The sequence below is a fragment of the Passer montanus genome, unplaced genomic scaffold (assembly GCF_014805655.1).
Source record: "Passer montanus isolate IOZ18808 unplaced genomic scaffold, ASM1480565v1 scaffold204, whole genome shotgun sequence".
Lineage (NCBI taxonomy): Eukaryota > Metazoa > Chordata > Aves > Passeriformes > Passeridae > Passer > Passer montanus.
The window spans coordinates 226,743-239,353 of NW_024366637.1; the positions used below are offsets into that span (position 1 = coordinate 226,743).

At 51.3% G+C, this 12,611-nt stretch overlaps 1 protein-coding gene across 1 annotated transcript; it reads left to right on the forward strand.

The window, feature by feature from the left end:
• The first annotated feature begins 4,406 nt into the window (after positions 1-4,406).
• Positions 4,407-11,992, forward strand: HOXC13 (homeobox C13). The gene is made up of 3 exons (XM_039708497.1): positions 4,407-4,892; positions 10,029-10,099; positions 11,807-11,992. The coding sequence occupies exons 1-3, from the start codon at positions 4,427-4,429 to the stop codon at positions 11,990-11,992; spliced, it is 723 nt and encodes a 240-aa protein (XP_039564431.1). The 5' UTR covers positions 4,407-4,426.
• The last annotated feature ends 619 nt before the right edge of the window (positions 11,993-12,611 follow it).

A 12,611-nucleotide genomic window follows, 5' to 3' on the forward strand; every position in this document is an offset into this window, starting at 1 on the left:
GAGGAAAAGCAGGAATTGAGGGAAAATCGGGTTTTTGGTGGGATTTGAGGGGTTTTTTGGGGATGAGGAAGGAAAAATGGGATTTATTCTGCTTTTTCCTGCAATGTCTGAGGCCACAACGAGCTCGGGCTTGGCCGGGGGAATGGATCCGGCTCGGAGCCGCTTTTTTATCCCAAAAAATCCAAATTACAGCGGAAAACTGGGGGGGAAAGGTGAGTTTGGGGATTTTATTTATCCCAAATTCGGGGCAAAGCCTGGGAAAACCCAGCCGGGAACGGGCGGAAAATCCCCAGGAAATTGGGATTGCGGGGGGGAATCCGCTCGGATTTGAATTTCCCTCAAAAAAGAAAAAAGGAAAATGAAAATCCCGGGTTTGTTTCCCTCCCTCCTGCCCTAAAATGAAAATCACGGAAAATCCTCTTTTTTCCCGATTCCGGGGGAATTTCCCGGCGCTGGAGCCGATTTCCCTTCCCGAAAAATTCCATTGCGCTGATTTTCCCTGGAGTGGGAGAGGCAGAAATTCCCGGTTTTCCCTCGGGAAAATCCAGGAGTTTTGGGGTTATTTCCTTCAATTTTGGGCAAAAACAAAAGAGGGAAACAAAGGGAGAAGGATCCAGGGAACGAGCCGGGAATGTTTTCATGGAAATTGAAAATCCCTTTTCCCCTTTGTCCTCTCGCCGCCGTTTTTATTATTTTTCTTTTTCCAAAAACGCCGATTTCCCAGGAAATTCCTTTCGGGATGGGAATTCCGGCCTGGAAAAAACCGCAGCTCCCGCGGCCGCGATTTTGGGGCAGAATTCCCCTTTTTGGGGTTCAAAATTCCCTTTTTTTGGGCAGAATTCCCTTTTTTGGGTCAGAATTCCTTTTTTTCGGGCAGAATCCCCTTTTTTCGGGCAGAATTCCCCTTTTTTCGGGCAGAATTCCCTTTTTTGGGTCAGAATTCCCTTTTTTGGGGTCAGAATTCCCCTTTTTGGGGTCAGAATTCCATTTTTTCGGGTAGAATTCCCTTTTTTGGGGCAGAATTCCCATTTTTTCGGGCAGAATTCCCTTTTTTCGGGCAGAATCCCCCTTTTTCGGGCAGAATTCCCCTTTTTGGGTCAGAATTCCCTTTTTTGGGTCAGAATTCCCTTTTTTCGGGCAGAATTCCCCTTTTTGGGTCAGAATTCCCCTTTTTGGGTCAGAATTCCCTTTTTTTGGGTCAGAATTCCCTTTTTTGGGGGGCAGAATTCCCTTTTTTCGGGCAGTATTCCCCTTTTTGGGGGCAGAATTCCCATTTTTTTCGGGCAGAATCCCCTTTTTTGGGGCAGAATTCCCTTTTTTTGGCCGCTGGCCCTGGAATGTTTCCCGGCCAATTCCGCTTTTCCCACCGGGAATTGGTGCAAAACCTCAAATCCCGCCCGCGGCCGCTCCACCTGCGAAAATGGGGCTCAATCCTGAATTTTTGGGGTTTTTTTAAAGGAAAACCCGGGGATAAACGCCTGAAATAAAGGGGAAAAATGGGAAAAGGCGAAATTCCCTTTTTGGGGTCAGAATTCCCCTTTTTGGGGTCAGAATTCCATTTTTTCGGGTAGAATTCCCTTTTTTGGGGCAGAATTCCCATTTTTTCGGGCAGAATTCCCTTTTTTCGGGCAGAATCCCCCTTTTTCGGGCAGAATTCCCCTTTTTGGGTCAGAATTCCCTTTTTTGGGTCAGAATTCCCTTTTTTGGGTCAGAATTCCCTTTTTTTGGGTCAGAATTCCCTTTTTTTGGGGGCAGAATTCCCTTTTTTCGGGCAGAATTCCCCTTTTTGGGGGCAGAATTCCCATTTTTTCGGGCAGAATCCCCTTTTTTGGGGCAGAATTCCCTTTTTTTGGCCGCTGGCCCTGGAATGTTTCCCGGCCAATTCCGCTTTTCCCACCGGGAATTGGTGCAAAACCTCAAATCCCGCCCGCGGCCGCTCCACCTGCGAAAATGGGGCTCAATCCTGAATTTTTGGGGTTTTTTTAAAGGAAAACCCGGGGATAAACGCCTGAAATAAAGGGGAAAAATGGGAAAATCCCTTAAATCCCCGCGGGCGAAACGCTGCAGGGGAAATATTGGGAGAAGCGGGAACGGAGCCGAAAGCACGAGGGAAAATGGGAATTTTCCTCTGGGATTGGGACACAAATCTGATTTTTGAAACCTTTCTTGCTGGCAGGGATATAAAGCGGCACAAGAAATTTAAAAATGTGAATTTGCCGCGGGATCTGCCTCCAGAAAAAAAGGGGAAAGGGAAAGAATTTGGGATTCGGGAGGGGGAAATTCCCGTTTTTCCTGCTCGCCTGTGGTGGGAGGAGAAATATCCATAAAAATAAATAATAACAATAAAAACCCGCATTTCCAGGAGGGATCTGAGCAAAAAAAAGGGAATTGCTCCCGGTCCCGGTTTTTGGGGTTTCCTTTCCCCGAGTTGTTTTTGGGATCCCTCCCCGCCCCCGGAGCCCCGAAAAGCCCAAAAATTCCTGGAAATGCCGATTTTTTTTTAGGAAATTCTCGTTTTTTCCCTCCCCCAGGTTCCTTTGTTCGGCTCCCGAGGCTCCCCCGGGAGCTCCCGGCCCCAAATGCCGTTTTCCTCCTTCACCTCCACAAAATGAGATTTTTTTTTTCCTCTTTTTCCCCTTTTCTTTCCCTTCCCCCGATTTTTCCTCCTTTTCCTCTCCTTTCCCCCCATTTCCCTTCGGTTTTCTCCCTTTTTGTCCCTTTTTTCTCCCTTTTTTCTCCCTTTTTTCCCTTCATTTTCTCCCTTTTTCCCTTCATTTTTCCCTTTTTCCCCTCATTTTTCCCCATTTTTTCCCTCTTTTTCGCCCCTTCCCGACCCCCGACCCCACAATTCCCAAACCCCAATTTTCCCTGAGATTCCCCGGGAATTCCGGGCGCATCCCCCCGTTCCCAAACCCCCCAAAACCGCCTTTAATCCGAATTTTGGGGCATTTTCGGCCGTCCCCGCCGGGCCGGGCCCTTCCCGCTCCGTCCCATAAATCTCGGGGCTTTTAGGGTCCGGTCCCGGACGTGCCGCGCGATGTTCAGCACTTCATAAAAATTAAAAGCGAAAAAAAAAAATCAAAATAAAGCCGAAAGCGGCGGGCGGGGGAGGCCGCGTTTGGCTTCAATTTGGGAATTTTCTTCCTGCGGGCGCTGCGAGCACAAAGGGGGCGAATTCCCGGCTTTTCCTGGCGGCTTTTTGAGGATTTTCCGTGGGTTTTGTCTCGTTTATTGAGGGGTTTTATCCCCCGTCGGTTTTTATCTTCTTTATCCCTTCCTTGCATTCCGCTGCCTTCCATTCCAAGCCTGATTTTCCCGTTTAATTCCTTTTCCCCCCCCATTTAATTCCTTTTTTTCCCCCATTTAATTCCATTTTTCCCCATTTAATTCCATTTTTTCTCATTTAATTCCATTTCCCCCATTTAATTCCATTTTCCCCCATTTAATTCCTTTTTTTCCCCCATTTAATTCCATTTCCCCCCATTTAATTCCATTTTTCCCCTTTAATTCCATTTTTTCCCGTTTAATTCCATTTTTCCCCGTTTAATTCCTTTTTCCCCCATTTCACCCCGTCCATCGCCGCTTTTCCCCATTTAATTCCGTTTTTTTTCCCTTTCCCCCCCGTTTTCCCCCATTTCCTTCCCGTTTTCCCCATTTCCCCGCATTTCCCCTCCCCCCCCGCCATTCCCGTCCCTTTTTCCCAACCCCGGGAATTTTCCCTTTCCCCTTGAACTTGGCATTCCCCCAATTTCTCCCGCAATTTGGGTTTTTTTCGGATTTTTTCCCCTTTTCCAGCTTTTTTCCCCTTAGGATGCGCTGGGGGTGGGAGCAGGGGAAGGGGGTGACCCCAGACCGGCGGGATTTTGGGAATTTTGGGGAATTTTGTGGAATTTGGGGGAATTTTTGGCTTTTTAGGGACACACGAAGCGTGGGAGGGGTCTGAAATAGGGACATGCTGGGGAAAAAAATCCCCAAAAAATCACAATTTTCCCATTTCCCCCCCGATTTTCGCCCCTCCCTCTTCACCCCTGCAGCTGCACCCCCCGAAATTTTGGGGCGGAACGGGGGAAAATCCGAATTTTTGGGGGAAAATCGGGTTATTTCGGGGAAAACCCAATTCCTGGGGAGTCCGGCAGGAAAACGGGGCGCGGGGGGGGGCGCACGGGGTGAATTTTTTGTGATTTTTTACGGATTTTCGGGAAGGGGGGAGCGCCTGGGAGAGGAAAAAAAAAAAACCTCGAAAAATCCCTCGAAAGGTCCAAAAAATGAGAAAAAAACAATTTTTCTTCATTTCAAAAAATTAAAAATAACGAATGGCGCCTGTAACTAATTACAGATCAAGGCGGGGGGGTTTTATCCCGTTGGAATCCCGCGGAAAATCGGGAATGGGGAGGGGGGGGGGGAGAGCCTGGGCCACTGCCGGGAGATGCTGCCCGCCCCGGGCGGCGGCGGCGCGGACGGAGCCGCGTTCGCGGAGCTGGCGGGCGCGGAGCCGGCGCGGCAGTGCCCCTCGGGCTCGCTGGGCTACGGCGGCTACCCCTTCGCGCCGGGCTACTACGGCTGCCGCCTGGCCGGCGTCAACCTGCCGCAGAAGCCCTGCGGCTACCACCCGCCCGACAAGTTCGCCGAGGCCGGCGGGCCGCTGGCCGCCGAGGAGCTGCCGGCGCGGGCCAAGGAGTTCTCCTTCTACCCCGGCTTCCCGGGCTCCTACCAGGCCGTGCCGGGCTACTTGGACGTGTCGGTGGTGCCGGCGCTGCCCGAGCCGCGGCACGAGGCGTTGCTTCCCATGGAAGGCTACCAGCCCTGGGCGCTGGCCAACGGCTGGGACGGGCAGGTTTACTGCTCCAAGGAGCAGCCGCAGCCCGCGCACCTCTGGAAGTCGCCGTTCCCAGGTAGGGAGCGGAGCGGGAGCGGGAGCGGAGCGGGAGCGGTGCCCGCGACCCGCGCGGCTCCGGCCGCAGGGGCTGAGCGCCGCGATCCCGCGGAGCCCAGAAATGCCGTGCAGCCCCCACCGATCCCGTCTATCCCAAATAACCCGTGTGCCCCGCGTATCCCACCTCTCCCACCTACCCCCTGTATCCCACCTCTCCCACCTCTCCCGTCTCTCCGGATTTATTCCGTGTATCCCGATATATTTATCCCATCTATCCCATCTATTCCGTGTACCCCGCGTATCCCATCTATGCCATATATTCCATCTATCCCCCCTATCCCATTTATCCCGTCTATCCCATCTATCCCTTATATCCCATCTATCCCGATATATTTATCCCATCTATCCCGTATATCCTGATCTATCCCCTATATTCCGTGTGTCCCATCTATCCCACATATTCCACATATTCCGTTTATCCCATATATCCCATATGTTCCGTGTATCCCATATATTTCATATATCCCGATATATTTATCCCACCTATCCCGTTTATCCCATATATCCCGTGTATTCCGTGTATCCCACTTATCCCACCTATCCCATATATTCTGTGTATCCCATTTATCCCACACATTCTGCATATTCCGCGTATCCCACATCCCATTTATCCCACATATTCCACATATTCCTTTTATCCCATTTATCCCATTTATCCCATATGTTCCGTGTATCCCATATATTTCATATATCCCGATATATTTATCCCACCTATCCCGTTTATCCCATATATCCCGTGTATTCCGTGTATCCCACTTATCCCACCTATCCCATATATTCTGTGTATCCCATTTATCCCACACATTCTGCATATTCCGCGTATCCCACCTATCCCATTTACCCCATATATCCCATATATTCCTTGTATCCCATCTATCCCATCTATTCCGTGTATCCCATCTATCCCATTTACCCCACCTATCCCATCTATCCCATCTATCCGGATCTATTCCATCTATTCCCCCAATCCCATATATCCCGTTTATCCCATTTATCCCATCTATCCCATCTATTCCGTGTCCCCCACCTCTCCGGATGTATTTTCCCCACCCATCCGTGTATCCGGACCTACCCCAAGCCATCCAGGTCTATCCCATCTATGCGGATATATTCCATGGATTCTATTTATCCCATATATTCCCTATATCCCGATCTATTTATCCCATATATTCCCTATATCCCGATCTATTTATCCCATATATTCCAAATATCCACATCTCTTTATCCCATATATTCCAAATATCCACATCTGTTTATTCCACATGCTCCTGGCATCCGGATATATCCCATTTATCCCATTTATCCCATTTATCCCATCTATTCCATATATCCCCATATATTTATTCCATGTATCCGGGTGTATTTATTCCATATATTCCGGTATATTAATTCCCTGTATCCCGGGTATATTTATTCCATATATCCGGATATATTCCATATATTATTCCATCTATTCCCTATATCCGGATATATTAATTATGTATCCCATATATCCCGGTATATTAATTCCATATATCGCATATATAAGGGTATATTTATTCCATTTATTCCATATATATTAATTCCATATATTCCATGTGTCCATGTATATTAATTCCATATATCCGGACATATTAATTCCATATATTCCATATATCAGGGTGTATTTATTCCATATATCCGGATGTGTTAATTCAATTTATTCCATATATCAGGGTGTATTTATTCCATATATCCGGGTGTATTAATTCCATATATTCCATATATCAGAGTGCATTTATTCCAGATATCCGTGTGTATTAATTCCATTTATTCCATGTATCAGGGTGTGTTTATTCCGCACATCAGGGCACATTTCCCCCCCATGTCCGGCTGCATTCATTCCGTGTATCCGGGCGCACTCGCTCCCCGTCCCCCGGTACCCGGGCGCGTTCCGCGTTTCCCGGCAATTCCGCCCGTTCCGTGTATTCCATGTGCCCGCGCTCGGGCCGGTAATTAGAGGGAAGCGGCTGAGGAATGCTCGGAGCGGGCAATGTGCACGGGCACGCTCGGCGGGGCGCGGCCAGCGCGGCCCCAGCGCGGCTAATTCCCTGATCGTGCCCTTGCAGGGAGCCGGTCCCGGCCCCAAACCCGGAGTTAATTCCATAATTCTGCCCTTCCTTGGGAGCCGATCCCGGCCCCAAACCCGGGACTTAATCCCTGAAATCTGCCTCTTCTCCCGGCCCCAAAACCCGGAGTTAATTCCATAATTCTGCCTTTCCTTGGGAGCCAATCCCGACTCCAAAACCCGGAGTTAATTCCATAATTCTGCCTTTCCTTGGGAGCCAATCCCCGCTCCAAAACCCGGAGTTAATTCCATAATTCTGCCCTTCCTTCAGAGCCAATCCCGACTCCAAAACCCGGAGTTAATTCCATAATTCTGCCTTTTCTCCCGGCTCCAAACCCGCGCTAATTCCCTGAACCTGCCCTTCCTTGAGAGCCAATCCCTGCTCCAAACCCGGAGTTAATTCCATAATTCTGCCTTTGCTCGGGAGCCGATCCCGGCCCCAAAACCCGGAGTTAATCCCTGAAATCTGCCTTTTCTCCGGGCCCCAAAACCCGGAGTTAATTCCATAATTCTGCCTTTTCTCCCGGCCCCAAAACCCGGAGTTAATTCCCTGATCCTGCCCTTCCTTCAGAGCCAATCCCGGCCCCAAAACCGGGACTTAATCCCTGAAATCTTCCTTTTCTCCCGGCCCCAAACCCGCGCTAATTCCCTGAATTTGCCCTTCTTCCGAAGCCAATCCCGGTCCCAAAACTGGGAGTTAATTCCCGAAATCTGCCTTTTCTCGCGGCCCCAAAACCCGGAGTTAATTCCCGAATCCCGCCCTTCCTTCGGAGCCATCCCGGCCCCAAACCCGGCGCTAATTCCCTGATTTTGCTTTTTTTCCTGGAGTAATCCAATCTCCAAAATTCCGCGGTAATCCCCGAATTCAGCCCTTTCTCCCGCGCCAATTCCGGCCCAATCCAACCTCCAAAATTCCCCAATTCTGCCCTTTCTCCCGGGCCAATCCAACCTCCAAAATTCCCAAATCTGCCCTTTCTCCCGGGCCAATCCAACCTCCAAAATTCCCAATTCTGCCCTTTCTCCCGGGCCAATCCAATCCCCAAAATTCCCCAATAATTCCCGAATTCTGCCCTTCCCGCTCCCCCGCGGGCGGAGAGCTCAAAAAAAGGGGAAAAAAGCGAAAATCCCGCTAAAAACGGAGCCCGGAGCGGCCCGGGGGGCTGGGGGCTGGGCGCTCAATCAGCTCCCAATTAGCGCAATTAACGCCAGAGGTGTCAAGTGACAGACGGAGCTGTTTGGGGAGAGCCCGGAAAGGGAAAAGGCCCCAAAATTCCCCTTCTGGAGCCGCTCGGAAACCACAAAATCCGCGGGGCTGCTCCTGCGGGAGCCCCACATTACCGGGGGGCCCCGGGTGTGGGGTGGGGGCGTCACCGGGGCTGGGGGGGCGCATCCCTTCATCCCCCCTTTACCGGCACAAAAAAACCCCAAAATCGGCTTTTCCGGGATTCTGGGGACGGCGGGAAGGGGAGCTCGCCGCGTGCGGGGTTTTTGTGCTTTGGGGGACCCCGCTCCGCTCTGTGACCCCAAAAAGGAGCCGCTGCCCCCCAGACCCTCCCCAATTAACGCCTGGGCCGTAATTAGGGCGGCGCTCCGAGCAGCGCTCGCCTCCATCTTCCTGCCCCTTTTTGGGGCGCCGGATTTGGGGGCTCGGCTCCCCCCAGATCCCCGCGAGGGACCCCGAAATCCTCGGGGAGCTTCGCCCCCCTCCCGGCAGCGCCGGCGCGGGCTGGGGGTCCCCAAATCCCCCCCTCCCGGAGCCTTTCCCCGGCCCCAGCGCCCCCAAAACGCCGCTGGAGAGGGGAAAATTTGGGTGATTTTTCCCCCTCCGAGGGGATTTTTGGGGTTCGGGGGCTCCGGGCGGGGTTTTGGGGCTGCTCGTGGCAGATTTTCCTCTGCGGGAAAAGGAAAAAGGGGGTGGGAGGAGAAAGAGGAAGGAGGGAAAAGGGGAAACTCCGAATATTGCCAAAAAAATCCGAATATCGCCCCAAAAACTCCGAATATTGCCCAAAAGCTCCGAAAATCGCCCCAAAAAGTGGTGTTTGAGGCGGCGCTGGGCTCGGAGCGCGGGCGCTGCTCCTTCATCCGCGGCCAAGGCAAACAGGGAATTATCCCCGGAGTGTTTTCATTCCCATTATCCACAACATCCTCAGCCATTATCCCTCCTCTGGCGCCTTTTCCTCCCTTTTTCCACCTTTTCCCTCCGTTTCTCCCTCCTTTTCTCCCCCTTCTCCCCCCTTTTCCCAAATTTCCCCCCCCTTTTCCCCCTTTTCCCCCTCTTTACCCCATTTTCCCTCCTCCTTCTTCCCCTTCCCCCCTCATTTCCATGTTTTTTTTCCCTTTTTGCCCCTTTTTTCCCTGCTTTTTTCCCTGCTTTTTTCCCCGCTTTTTTCCCCGTTTTTCCCCTTTCCCACCCCCATTTTACCCCATTTTCCCTCTCCCTCCCCAAAGCCCTCCCCCAGCCGCCCCGACCCCAATTCCCCCTTTTCCCCCCCTCGTTTCCCCCCATCCCCCTTTTTTCCCCCTTTCCCACCCCCATTTTACCCCATTTTCCCTCTCCCTCCCCAAAGCCCTCCCCCAGCCGCCCCGACCGCAATTCCCCTTTTCCCTCCTTTCCTTTCCCCACATCCCGATTTTTCACCCATTTCCGTTCCCCCCGCTTCTCTCTAAATCCAATTTATTCACATTATTCTCCTTTTTTACCCATTTCCATTCACCCCGCTTCGCTGTTAACCCCTTTATCCCCGTAATTCCCATTTTTACCCATTGCCCCCCGATTCTAACCCCGTTTTTACCAATTTCTCTCATTTCCAACCCAATTTTCACCCCTTTCCAACCCCATTTTCACCCATTTCCCCCATCCCAACCCCATTTATTGACTCATTTTCACCTCAGCCCTCTTCGCTGTTAACCCCTTTATCCCCGTAATTCCCATTTTTACCCATTTCCCCCCATTCCAATCCCGTTTTTCCCCAATTTCCCCATTTCTAACCCCATTTTCCCCCATTGCAGACGTGGTGCCGCTGCAGGCCGAGCCCAGCCCGTTCCGGCGCGGCCGCAAGAAGCGCGTGCCCTACCCCAAAGCCCTTTAACCCCTTTTACCCCTTTATTAACCCCATAACTCCCATTCTAACCCCCATAATTCCCATTTTTTCCCCATTTTTCCCCAGTTTCCCCATTTCTAACCCCATTTTTCACTCCCCAGACGTGGTGCCGCTGCAGGCCGAGCCCAGCCCGTTCCGGCGCGGCCGCAAGAAGTGCGTGCCCTACCCCAAACCCTTTAACCCTTTAACCCTTTATCCCCTTTATTGACCCCTTTATTAACCCCATAACTCCCATTCTAACCCCCATAATTCCCATTTTTACCCATTTTTACCATTTCTAACCCCATTTTCCCCACTGCAGACGTGGTGCCGCTGCAGGCCGAGCCCAGCCCGTTCCGGCGCGGCCGCAAGAAGCGCGTGCCCTGCCCCAAACCCCTTTTACCCCTTTATTAACCCCATAACTCCCATTTTTACCCATTTTTCCCCATTTTTACCATTTTTCCCCCATTTCCCCCTCCCCAGACGTGGTGCCGCTGCAGGCCGAGCCCAGCCCGTTCCGGCGCGGCCGCAAGAAGTGCGTGCCCTACCCCAAACCCTTTAACCCTTTAACCCTTTATCCCCTTTATTGACCCCTTTATTAACCCCATAACTCCCATTCTAACCCCCATAATTCCCATTTTTACCCATTTTTACCATTTCTAACCCCATTTTCCCCACTGCAGACGTGGTGCCGCTGCAGGCCGAGCCCAGCCCGTTCCGGCGCGGCCGCAAGAAGCGCGTGCCCTGCCCCAAACCCCTTTTACCCCTTTATTAACCCCATAACTCCCATTCTAACCCCCATAATTCCCATTTTTACCCATTTTTACCATTTCTAACCCCATTTTCCCCACTGCAGACGTGGTGCCGCTGCAGGCCGAGGGGATGGAGGGACTCGCAGCGGCCAAGGGCCGGGAAACGGGGAAGGGGGGATTTGGTGTTTGTCATCGTGCTGGCGGGACGCGGAGCTGGCCAGAATCCCAAAAAATCAGAGACAGAAGGGAAAAATATTCAGTATTTATCATCGTGCTTCTTGGACTTTGAGGTGGCCAAAATCCCAAAATCAGAGACACAAGGGAAAAACATTCAATATTCATCATCGTGCTGGTTGGGCTTTGAGATGGTCAAAATTCCCAAAAAATCAGAGACAAAAAGGAAACAATTCCATATTTATCATCGTGCTGGTTGGGCTTTGAGATGGTCAAAATTCCCAAAAAATCAGAGACAAAAAGGAAACAATTCCATATTTATCATCGTGCTGGTTGGGCTTTGAGGTGGTCAAAATTCCCAAAAACCAAAAGAATCAAAGACAGAATGGAAAAAAATTCCGTATTTATCATCATGTTGGCTGGACTTTGAGGTGGCCAAAATGTCCGAAAAACAAAAAAAATCCAAGACAAAAAGGAAAAAATTCCATATTTATCATTGTGCTGGTTGGACTCTGAGGTGGCCAAAATCCCCAAAAATTCCGAGACAAAAAGGAAACAATTCCATATTTATCATTGTGCTGGTGGGACTTTGGGGCGGACGGAACCACCAAAAATAAAAAGAAAAAAAATCAAAGACGGAACCGAAAAATTCAATATTTCTCCTTTTACTGGTGGGACTTTGGGGTGGAGAAAATCCCGAAAAAAGCAAAAAAAAAACCAACCCAGAAATGTAAAAATTCGGAATTTCTCCTCTTACTGCTTGGACTTTGGGGCAACGAAGCCGCAGCTGAAGGAGCTGGAGCGCGAGTTCGCCGCCAGCCGCTTCATCACCAAGGAGAAGCGGCGGCGCATCGCGGGCGCCACCAGCCTGAGCGAGCGCCAGGTCACCATCTGGTTCCAGAACCGCCGCGTCAAGGAGAAGAAGGTGGGCGCCAAGGCCCGCGCCCCGCTCCTGCGCGACTCCTGAGCGCCGTGTGCCGGGGCCCGCAGCGCCGGGACCCCGAAACGCCGGGAGCCCGGAGCGCCGGGAGCCCGGACTTTGGGGCGGACGGAATCACCAAAAATAAAAAGAAAAAAAATCAAAGACGGAACCGAAAAATTCAATATTTCTCCTTTTACTGGTGGGACTTTGGGGTGGAGAAAATCCCGAAAAAAGCAAAAAAAAAACCAACCCAGAAATGTAAAAATTCGGAATTTCTCCTCTTACTGCTTGGACTTTGGGGCAGCCAGAATCGCCAAAAAGGGAAAAAAATCAAAGACGGAAAGAAGGGAAAAAATTCAATATGGAGAAGCGGCGGCGCATCGCGGGCGCCACCAGCCTGAGCGAGCGCCAGGTCACCATCTGGTTCCAGAACCGCCGCGTCAAGGAGAAGAAGGTGGGCGCCAAGGCCCGCGCCCCGCTCCTGCGCGACTCCTGAGCGCCGTGTGCCGGGGCCCGCAGCGCCGGGACCCCGAAACGCCGGGAGCCCGGAGCGCCGGAAAAAAAAACCAACCCAGAAATGTAAAAATTCGGAATTTCTCCTCTTACTGCTTGGACTTTGGGGCAGCCAGAATCGCCAAAAAGGGAAAAAAATCAAAGACGGAAA